The sequence below is a fragment of the Mus caroli genome, unplaced genomic scaffold (genome assembly GCF_978045245.1).
Source record: "Mus caroli unplaced genomic scaffold, Mus_caroli_1 scaffold_5, whole genome shotgun sequence".
NCBI lineage: Eukaryota > Metazoa > Chordata > Mammalia > Rodentia > Muridae > Mus > Mus caroli.
This window is the reverse complement of record NW_028227260.1, coordinates 35,816,507-35,834,640: the sequence shown is the minus strand read 5'-3', so window position 1 is coordinate 35,834,640 and position 18,134 is coordinate 35,816,507. Positions and strand designations below refer to the sequence as shown.

The 18,134-nt window shown below is 38.6% G+C and overlaps 1 protein-coding gene across 1 annotated transcript; it reads left to right on the top strand.

Annotated features, from left to right (window-relative positions):
* Window positions 1-2,073: 2,073 nt before the first annotated feature.
* On the top strand, window positions 2,074-17,870 carry LOC147004573 (melanoma antigen preferentially expressed in tumors-like). The gene is made up of 4 exons (XM_085837602.1): window positions 2,074-2,155; window positions 14,418-14,717; window positions 15,163-15,744; window positions 16,847-17,870. Exons 2-4 carry the CDS (start codon window positions 14,428-14,430, stop codon window positions 17,355-17,357), a joined length of 1,383 nt encoding a protein of 460 aa, XP_085693728.1. The 5' UTR covers window positions 2,074-2,155; window positions 14,418-14,427; the 3' UTR covers window positions 17,358-17,870.
* The last annotated feature ends 264 nt before the right edge of the window (window positions 17,871-18,134 follow it).

Genomic DNA, 18,134 nt, shown 5'->3' with positions numbered 1-18,134 from the left:
CTTCAGGAGCCTCGATAAGGATTTCCATATTTTTTGTGTCTTCTGAAAAATTTGTTTTGACTTGACATCTACTTTATCAGATCGGAGCATAGACCTGGTTGTTTCATGCTTCCAATAGCTTTAGTATATTAACTTCAGCCCTTTCATTTTCAGTTTTTACTTTTGTGACCAAAAAGGTTGATTTCCTCCAGGCAGCAACCATCTATGCATATCTGAAATGCAGTCAGCGAGTTTATGTCTTAAATTCATTATTTAGAACTGTTGTATTTAAGATTATTATTGAGAGCCTTTTTCATTCAGGGAAATCTTTTGTTTATTTCATGGTTTATTCAATTGTCCTTGTTATTCCCCCCCCCCCATTGTACTGGACACATGATGATTTACAGAATTGTAGGGCTTTTTCTACAGTCTTTATCTTATACGATCATGAAATTCTAATCTATTGCTTCCTCACAATTAACACTGTATTTATTCCTCTCTTGTATGTATTTCTTTAAATGCATTTCTTATATGCTGGCTTAGAAGCATATATAGGTTATGCTATCAGGAAAATCTTTATTTGTTCATTGGTTTTAGGATATAACTCCTAGTTATAATGGCTCTTGACTTTTATTTACTTTAATGCTTAAATTACATCATTTGCTATTTTCAAGGCTTTTATGTTTCTGCCAAGAAGACTGCTGTTATTAGGTTTGGTCTTCATTTTTAATGTTGTGTCTTTGTTCTTTAAACTTAGTGTAATATCCATGGTTTCATAGCCTTACATTTTATTCCTAATACATAGTACAAAAGTTATTTTCTTGTCATGCCTGTTTTAGAGTTTAAGTGCCTCTTGTGCTTAAAGTTCATTTCTTTCTGTAGCATCAGGAAATTTTCTGGTATAATTTAAGTGATTATATTTTCTATACCTTCAGGTTACATTTTGTGTTCTGGTCATATTCCAGAGCAATGTGCTAAAGAGTTTTTTTTTCTTCATACATTTATAATTGTGAAATTTCTTTCAACTTTTCTTCAAAGCTTAACTTATTAGTGACAGGCTCTGTGGTTTTTATCGATTGGAATTTCAGAATTTCTGCTTGTTTTCTTTTAAACCCATCATGACTTTCTCATCTATGTTTCTCCCCTATACACACATGTTCTGAGTTGATTTCTTCATTTCGTTCATATGTGTTAACGTTCCTGAATTTTTTCAAGTATACTTTCCTGTTTTAATAATTGATGTAATTTTATTTATGTGCATTTGGTGTTTTGCGTGCATGTGCACCTGTATGGGGGTGTCAGATACCCTGGGAGTAGAGTTTCAGACAGTTCTACAATACTGCTATGTAGGTGCTGGGAGTTGAACCAATTTCTTCTAGAGGAGCAGCCAGTGATTTTAACTGCTGAGCCATCCCTCTAGCCCCCTCAAGTATTCCCTCAAACTATTTGTTCAGCATTTTAAACACTTCAGTATTTTTTTAAATGGTGTATGAGTATTTGTATTCATTTGCCCAGTTTTCCATAATTTTTGTATTTTTGTGTTATGACTTCTATACTATTTTGGATGTGGATATCTTCAAGTTTACCTTTCTCACAGTGGAGGGCTCATTCTCAAATCCACAAAAAAAGAAGAAAAGAGGCCACTGTAGTAGCTAACTAAACTATATAAAGAAACACAGAGAAAGAATTAAAGCCAGCGAATGTGCCCCAACAAATATGAAGCAGATACTGACAGAAATTATTTTTATTGTACAGTAAACTGTGAAGTTTAAACTCAATTTGGTTAAAAGTAGAAGTTTTAATTGTACCCAATGGCTAAGAAAAGGAGCACATAGAGTTGCGAGGCGTTTAGAGGTGAGGTATATCTAGGATTTGTTGGCAGGACTGGTGTCAAATATGAACAGAATAGATTGCATGCATGTATGAAATTTTCAAGTAATTAATAAAAGTGTTCTATTTTAAAAGTAGAAGTAATAATGAACTATAAAATAAAGAGTACAGACTAGGGGAAGGAAAGAGAGCACCGAGATTCGTGTTGGAATTTGGGTCTCACTGAACTCATATCTCACCCAACAGTAGAGCATCTGTGAGAGGAAGGAGGCTGCTGCAGCCTAAGGCCTTCGTGGGTCGGGAACTCGAGAATCTCAAGTTTCTGCAATCTTGACCCTTACTGAAGGTAAGAGGCACTAGACGTAGAGCTGCTGCGTGGTCTCAAGCATGGGATTATATGAGTCCTAAGGTGTTACCTGGTGGTGGGGTTTACTCATTGACACACTGGTGATATGGCATCTGAGCTGTGGGTCATGAGGGTCTGCTGCTGGCAATGTTTTCAGCGTGTCCTTGTCTGTCATTCTCCAAACCTCATCACTGCCTTCTACAGGTGTCTCCCACAAAGCCAGTCTGGCAGCCTCTCTCGAGTCCTCATTTTGCAATTGTTCTTGGTTTCTTATTTACCAGAGTATTTTGCCCCAAACAATTAGCCTCTCTCAAGATTGCACCTCTGAAACACTAAAAACAGGAAACATAAGTTTTTTTCTTTATTTTGACTAGTGTCAATTGCAGCTTCACTGTCCCTACATTTCTGAGATTGAGTTAATGCTTATGAGAATCATGGGCTTAACTTTGGGGCCAGAGTGCCATCTTGTTCTGTTTTGTTTTTATCAGAAGCACATTATATTTGGAAGTGAATTTTCCTCAAACCAACTACACCCACCATGGAACTAGTTTTGGAGTTTTGAGAGCTTGCTACTCTTGGATGAATCACCTTTCTGTGTCTCAATGACTTTTACTTGTCCTAGTCCTTCCTGGTGTTTTAATGTTTGTCCATTTCAATAGTCTTATTTTCCTTACCCTGACTTCTCTTTTATTTGTTTATATAGATTTGTAATTTTAAAGGTATGATAGCCTGCAGCAAAGTGAATTTTTAACCCACTGTATGGTTGTGAACACCTTGAACTTCTTAGTCCATCTGCTTCTGTAAGACTCTGATAAGCCTTAGCTTACCAGGGATGCCCGGAGTGAACAACATGGAACCAGGGATTAATACAAAAGCAAGAGGAATTTTTTTTTTGTTTCAGCATGCTGGGGTCGTCATCCTGCAGAGAAAGACAGGTGGTGACCCCAAGCAGCATTTTTGGCAAGTTTTTATATCGTTTCCAGGGCAAAATAGAGCATCAGCAACTAGGCACAGTACGATTGGTGGAACAGTGTACCCTATAAACTGATTGGTCTTTAGGGAATGAGGTAGTAGGGGTTAATTACCTCTTCATTCCTGCCTACATGCTCTCTGACCTGCCTCTTCCAGGAGGAAAGGATATCTGTGTGCTCTCTGTCCTGTCTCTTCTAGGAGGGGAGGGGTGTGATAAATTTTTCCATCTGCTGTGAGCTGACCTCTTCATTTTCCACTTTTTCTTGTGCTTGCTTAAATCCTGAAGCTATTGTGGATAGCCATGCAGCTCATATCCCTGTCCTCTCTACTGCTCTTGATATTTTTGTTTCAGGACCATCAAATGTACTTACCTATATGATCTTTAATGAAAGCAGCTAAGAGATTTAGAATGTAAGGGCCAAAGGTCAGAATCAGGAACATAATGATCAAGGGGTCCTAACAATGCAGAAATCCATGTAATAAACCAGGGGGAGCTGTTAAACCAAGACTCAAACCATCCTTGGGCTCCTTCCCTTTCTCTCATTCTCTTGAATAGTCCCTCTTTGTCCTTTGCCATAGAATCTTTAACAACCCCAGAATGGTCTATATAAAAGCAACACTCCTCAGCTGAGTCAGCAAGCACCTAGCCCTCCTTGCTGGAGGAAAAGTAGAGCCTATTCCCTTCCTATTCTGTAGTACTACTTCTGATAATGAAGACAATGATTCTTTAATGTGACCGATGAAAGTTTCTATTCTCTCTATATCTAAATCAATGGCTGCCCTCAGACTGTAAGACCAAAGTGGAGGTCCTGGTAGCTTTGCTGGCTGCCCTCAATCCCAAGAGAATGGAGACAATGAGTGCTCTAACAGGTTTGGCAGAAGGGCACTTGGGATAGAGTAAGCAATCAGAATCCACAGGAGCCACCAGGCTGTCGTGATCAAGATCAAGTTATCTTGAGCTTGAGCATATTGTCCATCTTCTGTACCATCCAGCAGGGGTCTCTCTCTAAGGTGCAGGGTGTTAGCAGGTTTCACATATGAAGCATTCACCCAGGCAGAAATACTGTCTACCTTGAGGGCTGTGGGAGTGGTTAGCATTGCCAGGAAGGGTCCCTTCCCTGGGGTCCCAGTGACTGTAACCAATGCCTCCTTATATAAATCCAGTCACCAGTCTGGCAGTCTTGAGGGGTCTGGCATCCCTGAAGGATTTAAGGCAGTCATTTTGGGCCAAATCTCATGCTGTATTGGAGCTTCAAGAAGAGGTTCCTATCAGTGAGTTGGGATACCTCCAGGGAGGGCCCAGTGGACACCAAAGGAGCTGGGGTATGAAACAGGATCTCAAAAGGGGTCAGATTAAAATGCAAGAGGGTGTTCAGTGCTTGGAACAGGGACAAGGGAAGGAAGTACCACCAAGTCTGAGCCAGTCTCTAAGGTCAAATTAGTCAAGGTCTCTGTTAAGGTTCAATTTATTCTCTCTACCTGCTTTGAGTTCTGGGGATGTTATGCACAACAGAGCTTCCAAATCGTCCTCAATATCTCTGTCAATCCCTGACTTACCTTAGAAACAAAAGCAGGACTCTTGTCCTATTCAATTACCTTGGGCACTCTGAACCTCTGGAAAATTTCCTCTAATATCTTCTTAGCTGCCATAGTAGCTGTTTCCTGCTTGATGGGGAAAGCCTGAAGCCATCCAGAGAAAGTATCTACAAACACTAGAAGGTATTTGTAACCATATTTTCCTAGCTTAAAATCTGTAAAATTGTCCTACCAATATACTCTAGGCTGTTGTACCTTAGGCCCTGTTTACTCTTGACTGCATAAGCATTCATCTGCTGGCATATTTCTCTGTCCCAATATCTGAGGTCTATGATATATATATATGTATGTATATGTATGTGTGTGTGTGTGTGTGTGTGTGTATGTGTACTGTCAATTTTTCCCCTGTGCCCATATCTTCAATGCTTTTCCCGACTTTCTCCTCTATAAGTTTCAGTGTCTCTGGTTTTATGTGGAGTTCCTTGCTCCACTTAGATTTGACCTTAGTACAAGGAGATAGGAATTGATCAGCTCGCATTATTCTACATGATAACCACCAGTTGTGCCAGCACCATTTGTTGAAAATGCTGTATTTTTTTCCACTGGATGGTTTTAGTTCCCTTGTCTTAGAGCAAGTGACCATAGGAGTGTGGGTTCAGGTCTGTGTCTTCAATTCTATTTCATTGATCTACCTGTCTGTCGCTGTACCAGTACCATGCAATTTTTATCACAATGCTCTGTAGTACAGCTTGATTTAAGGCATAGTGATTCCACCAGAGGTTGTTTTATTGTTGAGTATAGTTTTTTTGCTATCTTAGGATATTTGTTATTCCAGATGAATTTGCAAATTGCCCTTTCTAACTCTGTGAAGAATTGAGTTGGAATTTTAATGGGGATTGCATTGAATCTGTAGATTGCTTTTGGCAAGATACCCATTTTAACAATGTTAACCCTGCCAATCCATGATCATGGTAGATCTTTCCATCTTCTGAGATTTTCTTAGATTTCTTTCTTCAGAGACCTGAAGTTCTTATCATACAGATCTTTCCCTTCCTTAGAGTCACACCAAGGTACTTTATATTATTTGTGACTATTGTGAAGGGTGTTGTTTCCCTAATTTCTTTCTCAGACTCTTTATCCTTTGTTTAGAGAAAGACCACTGATTTGTTTGAATTAATTTTATATCCAGCAACTGTACTGAAGCTGTTTATCAGGTTTAAGGGTTCTCTGGTAGAATTTTTGGGGTCACTTATATATATACTATCATATCATCTGCAAATAGTGATATTTTAACTTCTTCCTTTCCAGTTTATATTCTTTTGATCTCCTTTTGTTTTCTAAATGTTCTGGCTAGGATTTCAAGAACTATGTTGAATAGGAAGGGAGAGAGTGGGAAGCCTTGTGTAGTCACTGATTTTCGTGGGATTGCTTCAAGTTTCTCTCCATTTAGTTTGATGTTGGCTATGGGTTTGCTGCATATTTCTTTTATTATGTTTAGGTATGGACCTTAAATTCCTGGTCTTTCCAAGACTTTTATCATGAATGAGTGTTTGATTTTATCAAATGCTGTCTCAGCAGCTAAGGAGATGATCCTGTGGTTTTTGTCTTTAAGTTTGTTTATATAGTGGAATACGTTGATGAATTTCCATATATTAAACCATCCATGCATCCCTGGGATGAAGCCTACTTGATCATGATGGATGATCATTTTCATGTGTTCTTGGATTTGATTAGCGAGGATTTTATTGAGTATTTTTGCATTGATATTCATAAGGAAAATTGGTCTGAAGTTCTCATTCTTTGTTGGGTCTTTGTGTGGTTTAGGTATCAGAGTAATCGTGGGTTCATAGAACTTATTGGGTAGAGTACTTTCTGTTTCTATTTGGTGGAATACTTTGAGGAGTATTTGAATTAGGTCTTTTTTGAAGGTCTGATAGAACTCTGCACTAAACCCATATTGTCCTGGCCTTTTTTTTTTTTTTTTTGATTGGGAGTCTATTATTGACTGTTCATATTTCTTTAGGGGATATGGGGCTGTTTAGATCGGTAGTCTGATCCTGATTTAACTTTGGTCCCTGGTATCTGTCTGGAAATTTGTCCATTTCATCCAGGTTTTCCAGTTTTGTTGAGTATAGCCTTTTGTAGTAGGATTTGATGATTTTTTGAATTTCCTCAGATTCTGTTGTTATATCTCCCTTTTCATTTCTAATTTTGTTAATTAGGATACTGCCCCTGTTCCCTCTAGTTATACTTGCTAAAGGTTTATCTATCTTGTTGCTTTTCTCAAAGAACCAGCTCCTGGTTTGGTTGATTCTTTGTATAGTTCTTTTTGTTTGTACTGGTTTGATTTCAGCCCTGAGTTTGATTATTTCCTGCCCTCTACTCCTCTTGGTTGAGTTGGGTTCCTTTTCTTCTAGAGCTTTTAGGTGTACTGTCAATCTGCTGGTGTATGCTTGCTCCAGTTTCTTTTTGGAGGCACTTAGAGCTATGTGTTTTCCTCTTAGGAATACATATATTATGTCCCATATGTTTGGGTATGTTGTGACTTCATTATCATTAAACTCTAAAAGGTTTTTAATTTCTTTCATTATTTCTTCCTTGATCAAGTTATCATTGAGTAGAGTGTTGTTCAGTTTCCACAGGTATGTAGGCTTTCTATTATTTATGTTGTTATTGAAGACCAGCCTTAGTCTGTGTTCATCTGATAGGGTACATGGGATTACTTCAATATTTTTGTGTCTGTTGAGGCCTGTTTTGTGACCGAGTTTGTGGTCAATTTAGAGAAGGTACCATGAGGTGCTTAAAAGAAGGTATATCCATTTGTTTTAGGATGAAATGTTCTATAGATATCTGTTAAATCCATTTGTTTTGTAACTTCTGTTAGTTTCAGTGTGTCTCTGTTTAGTTTGTGTTCCCATGATCTGTCCATTGCTGAGAGTGGGGTGTCAAAGTCTCCAATTATTATTGTGTGAGGTGCAATGTGTGCTTTGAGTTTTAGCAAAGTCTCTTTTATGAATGTGAGTGCCCTTCACTTGGAGCAAGATGTTCAGAATTGAGAGTTTTCTTGGTAGATGTGTGCTTTCATAAGAATGAAGTGTCCTTCCTTATCCTTTTTTGATAACTTTTGGTTAAAAGTTGCTTTTATTTGCTATTAAAATGGCTACTCCAGTTTGTTTCTTGGGACCATTTGCTAGGACAATTGTTTTCCAGCCCTTTATTCTAAGGAAGTGTTCTTCTTTGACTTTGAGGTAGGTTTCCTGTATGTAGTATAATGCTGGGTCCTGATTACATATCCAGTCTGTTATTCTATGTCTTTTTATTGGAAAATTGGGTCCATTGATGGATGCTAAGAGGCATTAAGGAATAGTGATTGTTGCTTGCTGTTATTTTGGATGCTATTTTGATGTTTGTGTGGCTATCTTCTTTTGGGTTTGTTGAAAGAAGATTAACTTCTTGCTTTTTCTAGGGAGAAGTTTTCTTCCTTGTATCGGTGTTTTACACCTATTTTCCTTTGTAGGACTGGATTTGTAGAGAGATATTGTGTATATTTGGTTTTGTCAAGGAATATCTTGTTTTCTCTGTCTATGGTAGTTGAGAGTTTTGCTGGGTAGAGTAGCCTGAGCTGGCATTTTTGTTCTCTTGGGGTTTGTATGACATCTGCCCAGGATCTTCTGGCTTTCATAGTCTCTGGTGATAAGTCTGGTGTAATTCTGAAAAGTCTGCCTTCATATGTTAGTTGACCTTCTATCCCTTACTGCTTTTAATATTCTGTCTTTGTTTAGTGCATTTGGTGTTTTGATTATTAGGTGACAGGAGGAATTTCTTTTCTGGTCCAAACTATTTGGAGTTCTGTAGGCCTCTTGTATGTTCATGGGCATCTCTTTCTTTATGTTAGGAAAGTATTTTGTAATTTTGTTGAAGATATCACTGACCCTTAACGTTGGGAATCTTCTTCCTCTTCTATACTTGTGATCCGTAGGTTTGGCCTTCTCATTGTGTCCCATATTTCCTGGATGTTTTGAGTTAGCAGCTTTTTCATTTGGCATTTTCTTCAACTGTTGTGTCAATGTTTTCTATGGCATCTTCTGCACCTGAGATTCTCTCTTCTAGTTTTTGTATTCTGTTGGTTATGCTTGCATCTATAACTCCTGAACTCTTTCCTAGGTTTTCGATTTCCAGAGTGGTCTTCCTTTGTTTCTTTTTCCAATTTTAGATCCTGAATGGTTTTGTTCCATTCCTTCACCTGTTTGGTGTGTTTTCCTGTAATATTTTAAGGGATTTGTTTGTTTCCTGTTTAATGTAAACTAGCTGTTTACCTGTGTCTCCTGTATTTCTTTAAGGGAGTTATTTATGTCCTTCTAACAGTCCGCTATCATCATCATGACATGAGATTTTGAATCAGATTCTTACTTTTCTCGTATGTTGGGGTATCCAGGGCTCACTGTGGTGGGAGACCTAGGTTCTGATGATGCCAAGAAGCCTTGGTTTCTGTTGCTTATGTTCTTGCCCTTGCCTCTCACCATCTGTTTATCTCTGGTGTTACCTGGTCTTGCTGTCTCTGACTGTGGCTTATACCTCTTGCAACCCTGTGTGTTAGTACTCCTGAGAGACAAGTTCTCTCTGGGAGGAATGTGGTTATGGAGAGCTGTGGCACAGGGTCAGCTTCGGGGTGCAAAAGAAAACCTGCTGTTACTTGGTTCCTGTGTTCTGATGGCTATGGGTGGATGCCTCCTGGGCCAGGAATTTGAACAGAAGTGTTGGCCTTACCTGTGCTCACAGGTGTATTGTCTCTCTGGAGATAACAGCTCTCTCCAGGAGGTATCCAATTGGGTATGGAGTGCTGTGTCACAGGATCACAGACAGAAACAGGAAGGATCCAATACTATCTTTTTAAAGCACAAATCATTCCTTTCTTGGCCTTTAAACATGTAATGCAACGAATTTAAGCTTATTCCCTAATAGCTTATAAATAAATGAGACTCAGACTATGTTATTTAATTTGGATTTGACAATTACTGGGCTGTAATTCCTAATCTATTCTTCTAATTGCTGGCATACCTACCTCCTCAGCGGAACCCCAGGTACTTGCTCTTTCTCCTGGCCATGTGTTCATCATCCATCTTCCCCCATGGAGGCTCCCTCTCTCATCCTTGTTTGAACTGTTAATCTGTATCTTTTCTTCATTTCTATATCTTTTTGTCCTTTGTTTCCTTAGTTTTTGAATTTTCTGTATAAGAAACATAATTTCCTCTGGTTGTTATGTTATACTACTACATCATTTTAATCTGTAAACTACCTTTTGAAATTCTTGCATTTGATATTTTTTAATACATTGTTTTTTGTTTGGTAAGATTGCATATTGCTTCTTTTCATTACCTCTGAAATTTGAGTGCCATTTAAAAACTTAGGATACCCAAGATATAAGATACAATTTACTAAACGCATGAAACTCAAAAAGAATGAAGACCAAAGAGTGGACACTGTGCCCCTTCTTAGAATTGGGAACAAAACACCCAGGGAAGGAGTTACAGAGACAAAGTTCGTAGCTGTGATGAAAGGATGAACCATTTAGAGACGGCTGTATCCAGGGATCCATCCCATAATCAGCTTCTAAACGCTGACACCATTGCATACACTAGCAAGATTTTGCTGAAAGGACCCAAATATAGCTGTCCCTTGTGAGACTATGCAGGGGCCTAGCAAACACAGGAGTGGATGTTCACAGTCAGCTATTGGATGTATCACAGGGCTCCCAATGGAGAAGGTAGAGAAAGTACCCAAGGAGCAAAAGGGATCTGCAACCCTATTGTCGGAACAACATGATGTACTAACCAGAACCCCGGAGCTCTTGTCTCTAGCTGCATATGTATCAAAAGATGGCCTAGTCGGCCATCATTGGAAAGAGAGGCCCATTGGACTTGCAAACTTTATATGCCCCAATATAGGGGAATGCCAGGGCCAAAAGAATGGGAATGGGTGGGTAGGGAAGTGGGGGGCGCTATGGGGGACTTTTGGGATAGCATTGGAAATGTAACTGAGGAAAATATGTAATAAAAATATTAAAAATTAATAAAAAAATCCCTTCACTTGATGGACCATCTAGAGACTGCCATATCCAGGGATCCATCCCATAATTAGCCTCCAAACGATGACACCCTTGCATACACTAGCAAGCGTTTGCTGAACGGACCAGGATATAGCTGTCTCTTGTGAGACTAGGCCGGGGCCTAGCAAACACAGAAGTGGATGCTCACAGTCAGCTATTGGATGGATCACAGGGCCCCCAATGGAGGAGCTAGAGAAAGTATTCAAGGAGCTAAAGAGATTTGCAACCCTGTAGGTACAACATTATGAACTAACCAGTACCCCAGAGCTCTTGACTCTAGCTGCATATGTATCAAAAGATGGCCTACTTGGCCATCACTGGAAAGAGAGGCCCATTGGACTTGCAAACTTTATATGCCCCAGTACAGGGAACGCCAGGGCCAAAAAATGGGAATGGATGGGTAGGGAAGTGGGGGGGAGGGTATGGGGAGACTTTTGGGATAGCATTGGAAATGTAATTGAGGAAAATATGTAATTAAAAATATTAAAATTTTTTTCTCAAAAAAAGAAAATATCTAATAAAAAAGAAGACTGCAAAAAAAAAAAAACCAAAAACAAAACAAAACAAAACAAAAAAACAAAACAAACAAACAAACAAAAAAAACTTCATTATAGTAAGCTTAAAGAATACCTGTCATGTTTTCTTCAAGAAGCTGTGTAATTCAACATTTTGGTTAACTCTTTAAATTTTCATCACTTTTACACATGACATGTGTCATGGATTTACAAGTATCATTCTGCACATTGCATGTCTGTCTTTCCTCTAGTGGTTTGTCCATATCACCTTTATTTCTTTATTTATATTATTATTTTTTTTTTTTTTTTGGTTTTTCGAGACAGGGTTTCTCTGTGTAGCCCTGGCTGTCCTGGAACTCACTTTGTAGACCAGGCTGGCCTCGAACTCAGAAATCCGCCTGCCTCTGTCTCCCGAGTGCTGGGATTAAAGGCGTGCGCCACCACGCCCGGAGTTAGGCACATCCTCTTCCACTGAGGCCAGACAAGCTCATGTTCTGTTATATACATGCCAGGGGCCACCAACCAGCCCTTGTATGCTCTTTGGTTGGTGGCTTAGTCTCTGGGAGCTCCCTGGGGCCAGGTTAATTGATTCTGTTGATCTCCTTATGCGGTTGTCACTTCACTCCTTCCCTAACTTTTCAATCTCAGTCCATGATTGGCTGTAAGTATCTGTATCTGTGTTAGTCAAATTCTTTCTCTGGTTAGGGCAGACCTCTTGTGTCCCTTGTTCAAGCAATCCTCCTGCAATCCCGTGTCCCTGGCTAGGGCAGACCTCCAGTGAGACGGGCTGACTTTGGTGTCCAAGAGCAAGCATATTGATCTGCCAGGGGTTACATCTGAAAGATGGAGATGCAGACAGGAAGGATGATGGGTCTCAGGCAGAGCAGGATAGACAAGTGGGGAAAGGGAAGCCAAACTGTATGGTTTAGGAGTCTTAAGTCTGATGAGGTAGGGGGAGGGCAGCTAGAGAATAGAGGTCCCCCACTCCAGATGGCAGGCTGCTCAGGGCAGTTTGGCTTTACCTAGAGAGATCAGGCAGCAGGGAAGATGGGTGGGGGAAGGGAAGCATACCTGTATGATTCAGGAGTCTGGTAGAGGTGGAAGAGAGGCAGGGAGAGAAGGGAGATTGGTGATCCCCCTAGACTGGCAGGTTGCTCAGGGTGGCTTAGCGTGGCCCAGAGGGCTCATCTTCTTAGCTATTCTTATGCACTTTGCCATCAGGCTGTCTAACACCATAAAATTTTGTAGGTATTTTTGAAATTGCATTAAATTTATATGTCAACTTATGCAGAGCGGACTGGTTTTTTTGTTTGTTTATTTGTTTTGTTTTTTAATGTTGAGTTTCTCAGGGAAAAGTCAAATTTGAATACCATTGCTCCACAATCTTTACAATGGAATCCAGAATCCTTATTAAATTATATCAGACATATCCACAAATAAATTTTAAACCAAAATATTGGAATATTTTCAGATAATCCTGGGAACGCAGTGACCTTGTAACATAGCACCAACAGAAAATTCTTGAATATGTTTTACTAATGTTTATAATGTGTGAAATCAGTCACTTTGCTTCCTGAGACTGCCCAGTTCCTTTGTTTCAAGGCTGTTTGACTTTTCTTTTCCCACATTAGAAAGTTTGTGACTAGTAGGTTGTAATTAAACTCTCTTGCACATTGAGCGCTAACAAAAGACCATCTTTTTAAAGACATGGAACATATTTTGATAGCTATTTAAATGCTCTCTTCCTGAAATTGGAATCCCTGAAGTCTCAAGAAATATAACATTTTTGTTCTTAAATATGATAAATTTATCTTAGTCATCAAGTTATTTTATCTAAGAACAGTGACATAATATGTACTGTGGCAAAGTGCCATACAAGGTAGGTGATAAGTAACAATAATCTTATTTTCTGGTGGTTTAATGTTTCTGCCTGGAATTTTCCTTCATTTTCTTATTCACGTAATACTACATTTTTATAGTCTATCTTATGTAATCACGACATTTTCTGTTCTTCAGTATTATCTAGGCCTTTTAGAGGGTTTGTTCTTGCTGTTGTTGTTGTTGTTGCTGTTGCTGTTGTTCCAGGAGTAGAAGTAAAAGGCAGGAGCATTTGGACTCTTTTCTGTTATAAAATCCCTCCTTTGGTGTCTTTTCTCATCATTAACAAACTTGAATGTTTTTCATATCCACATTGACTTATTCTTCCCCTCAGTCTGTGTGTTTCAGAGATAGCAGTTTTAAGCCATCTATATCACATATTTGATATTAATTTGTTATTTATTATTTGTAATAAGTATTCATAATACAACTTAAAAAGATTCGTTGTGATATGTTCATATTAGCTCTAGCTTAGATGAATCATATCTCTCTTTTTCCACCCTAACCGCTGGCACCATTCTCAAGCCCTAGAAGTCAGTATTGTATTATCAGATTGACTATTTCTTACTTTTCAACATATGGCACAAAATATTGAACAGTTCCTTTTAAGTCTTTGCCCTAAACAATATCCCATTCTTTGATTTTTCTGTATTTTTTTTCATCTTTAGGCTTAATTTTGACTAGAGTAGTTTTTCTGAATATGTTTAAGTTAAACTTTAAGTTCTTTTTTTCTTTTAACTTTAAGTTTTTATCCATCTTCTTTCATGTGTATCTTGTGCATTTTTGGTGTATCTTCATCTGCCACAAATATAGTGATACAGATGGGCTAGTGTGTCATTTTTTTCTCTTTAAGCACAATTTGATGTTTTAATATTTCCTATTGTACCACTTTTGTGCAGATTTATCTTTTATTTCATCATGGCCTGTATTCTATGAAGACGAATACTGGGAGCTCTGTACTCAGTGACCAAAACTGATTTCTGCTTATTTATGACCCACTTTTAATGTTATTTTATCGTATACACATGTCCAATACACATGTGAGGGAGTAGATGTTCTCCAAGGGGGTAAAGAGTAGCACATACTTTGTGCTACTATTACCTTTTATACTCATGAGTCAATTTCTAGTCTGTGTCTACAGTAGAACTATCTAGTAGTGGCCACCTGATTCACCATTTAGTCTTTAAATATTTTCTATTTTGCTAACACTGTTTGTATTTTCACAGAACTTCTACTGTCTCTCATCCTGGTGCAGGTTCACAAAGATGGGTAGAAAGACCCCAAACAGACTGTTGGATCTTGCTATACAGAGTCTGCTCAGCAACGAGTCTGCAGCAATCCAAGCTCTGGAGGACATTCCAAGAGAGCTTTTTGTTCCATTGTTCATTGCTGCCTTCAAGGGTGGGCATAAGAATACATTGAGTGCTATGGTGAAAGTTTGGCCCTTTTACTGTCTCCATATTGGGTCATTGAGAATACGGGGGCCTCAACATGCACTCCTAAAAGCCATTATTGAGAATCTTCCAGTATGTCCTGCACAGACTTCTGCTTTTTGGTAAGACTTTTTAGTAAAGACATGATAAGATACAGGAGGATATACCATAGCCTACTACCCTCCCAGAAGTCGTTTCTAGTGAATGTTGAAGATTTATGTGTGAGTCTGTTGTCTCAACACTTAAGTTGAAAACTGGTGTCTACAATGTTTGTTATATAATCTATTCTATTGAGGGTACTCTTGATGGGTTTATGTAACAGGTGTTATTACATAGAGGAAAGACAGGAAATTTAATACTGGAGACAGTTTGAGGTATATAAAAAAATGGGAGAAAGGAGGTTGGATTGTCATGGGAAAGGAATGTTTGTAATTAGTATAAGAAGTACCAGCTGTGGATACAAGGATTTGTCATCCTTGTGTCATTTTTATATACCATCATTGATGCTACTAGGTTTCATTATCATTTGCTATTTCTCATATATTCTATCTCCTCTTATCCTTACAGGAGACCTAAATTGAGGATCCTAGATTTAAGGCAAGACACAAAATGTAGGATCACGTGCCCTCAAGTCAGCACCAAATCACCTTCGTGTTTTCATTCTTGTACTTATTCTGACTCCTCTATCACAAAAATTGAAAGACAGCTTTGTTTCATAAATTCAGGGTGTAAGACTCTCTTACCCAGGCCTGTAGAACTAATATTGGATCTTTTCCTTGATAGCTCCTTAATTGAAAAGGATTTTTGGATTTTGCTTATGCGAAAAATTGAAGAGAGTTTGGGGTTTTTGCACGTGTGCTGTCGAGATTTGCAAATTGAAAAACTGCGTAAATGCAAATACACCCTGAAATTTCTTGATCTCCAATGTGTTGATCAGTTGTCAGTTGATAGAGGCTCACTGAGTGATATCACCAGCATCCTGTGCCAGATGGGCCACCTAGAAAGCCTGACTCTATCTAATGTGACTTTTAGATCTCTGAGAGGGAAAGTCTTTAAAAATTTTCTCAGTCACTTGCAGCGTATGGAACACCTTAAGGAACTCAGCTTCTCTTCATTCCACCTCAAAAATCATCTGAACAGATTGCTCAGGTAAGAGTTTGGGGTAGGGCTGGAGAGATGGATCAGTGGTTAAGAGCACTGACTGCTCTTCCTAAGGTCCTGAGTTCAAATCCCAGCAAGCCCATTGTGCCTCACAACCATCTGTAAAGAGATCTGACTCTCTATTCTGGTGCATCTGAAGACAGCTACAGTGTACCTAGATATAATAATAAATAAATCAGAAAAAAGAGTTTGGGGTAGGTCCCTGGGCTTCCTGTACAGTCTATTGAGACAGGATAGAAAGCACTCTTGGGTATTTCTAAACAACTCAAAACCTTTTATGCTTTCCACTTCCATCACTGCTGAGAATGTGAAACTGGAGAAAGACAGGATTACAAAAATTAAGCAACCAGCAATGTACAGATACTAATGTTAAGTGCAGAACTATAAAGGTGAAAAAAATCACAAGCACTCTAGACAGGAGGGAGAGGAGAAGGGAGAGGAATTGAGATGTAGAAAGACATTTTTTGCCACTGCACTGTTGTACATAATCTACAGATGTCCATAGTTCATAACGTCAGATTACTTTGCTGATCTATAATCTCCAAGGTAAAGACCATGAAAGTAGAATTTGTTAGTTAGGTACTGGCCCAAAGGGAATTTTCAGTTGCCTGCTCTTTCTCATTCCTCCCCACTAAAAAGGAGAACAAAAAATCTACAATGGATATTATTGTAAATACTCCGTGGATTAATTTTTTTAACATTTCTTAGAATCATCTGGTATAATATATTGTACATGTTTTTAAGTTGAAAAGAAATTGAATTTCAGTGCTGAAAACTAAACTTTCAACTGGGCCTGCTGGCACATGCTTTTAATCTAAGCACTTGGGAGACAAAGGCAGGCATATTCTGAGTTCAAGGCTATCATGGTCTATATAGATCAAGGATAGCTATAGCTACATAATAATATCCTGTCTCAAAAAAAAAAAAAAAAAGAAAGGAAAAAACAAGAAAACTGTCTTTCTCAGCGTCCCCCAAACTATTAAGTGAACTAAACATGGTGACACATTGACAGTTTTATTCTAGATATAACAGTATAGTTTTCCTAATTCAATCATCATTCTCCAGGATGTATTTTTGTTTCTCCCTACAGAGTCTTACCACCTGGCTTGGATATCTTGTGGCTGCCATTCTGTGGTCTTTCATACAGAGACATCAAATTTATGTCCCAGAGTCCTCATGTCACTCACCTAAAACTATTAAATCTTAGTAACAACCTGATGCATTGGGATGACTTTGGGCCCTTTCACACTGTTCTGTCAAATCTCTCTGGTACTCTTCAGCATCTGGAGATAAATCATTGCCTTATAAATGATTCTGCAATCTCTGCTCTTATCCCTGCCCTGATTAGATGCACCCATCTCCGTGTGCTGGGATTTGCTTCTAACCCCATCACCATGCCTATGCTTGTGAATATCATGCATCATTTAACACCCATGATGGAGCTAAAATATGTGATTTATCCTGTTCCTGTACATTGCTTTGAAAGATGGCATTTTCAGGGCAGTTTAGACAGACAGAAACTTGCCATTGTACAACTACAAGTGAAAGCAATGCTAGAACTTGCACGGAGAGAGGACATGAAGTGGATTACTTACTGTTAGTAAATGTCACAGTCCAATGCATTTTTAAACTGATATGTACCGTTTAAGTACTAAATGTTATTTCCTGGACCCATAGACTCAATCTATAAGGCTCTTACATTGTACAGAATTGCACTTAGGAAGGATAGGTTTGTAGCTGAATCCTATAGAGAATAACTTAGCAAAAACTGAGAGACTTCAAGAGTTTCTTCTGAGTATTTCTTGTCACTATTGCCAGATTACTGACACCAGTGGCATTTATATTTTCAGGACGATCAGGTCCTGCAATGCTATATCCCTGGCCATCCTGTTTGGTTTGCTTGTGGGTACATCACACAAATCAAGACAATGACAGCCTTTCCTGTCTGTGTTTGTGAAAATGGCAGTGGCGTTTGAAGACTGTTATCATCCCATAAGTTAGTTTAGGCTGTTTGGGGTTGCTTATGGAAAACTATTAGGATTTACCAGTGGACCAGGAAAGAAGATAGCACAGGTTCTGAGATTTAGATAAACCCCCTCAAGAACATAAATACAATGACCTACTTCCTTGATTTAAGCCCATTGTAAAGTTTCCACTCTCACCATGAAGTCTTCAGCTGAATATCCAGCCTTTGTCCCATAAATTTTGTGGTAGTGTTTAGGATCCTGGCCACAATATTTCCCCTATTTCCTCTAGATCTCTTGACACTGTACATTTTACAATATAAATCATTGCACATATATATATATGTGTGTGTGTGAGATATATATATATATATATATATATATATATATATATATCCCTCATTTGATACAATA

What these genes read in the sequence shown, in the direction of transcription:
- LOC147004573 (XM_085837602.1), top strand. Translation starts at nt 14,428, where the DNA reads ATGGGTAGAAAGACCCCAAACAGACTGTTGGATCTTGCTATACAGAGT. An exon ending in GCACAGACTTCTGCTTTTTG is followed by an intron (nt 14,718 to 15,162) that starts GTAAGACTTTTT and finishes TTATCCTTACAG; the next exon opens with GAGACCTAAATTGAGGATCC. An exon ending in CATCTGAACAGATTGCTCAG is followed by an intron (nt 15,745 to 16,846) that starts GTAAGAGTTTGG and finishes TTCTCCCTACAG; the next exon opens with AGTCTTACCACCTGGCTTGG.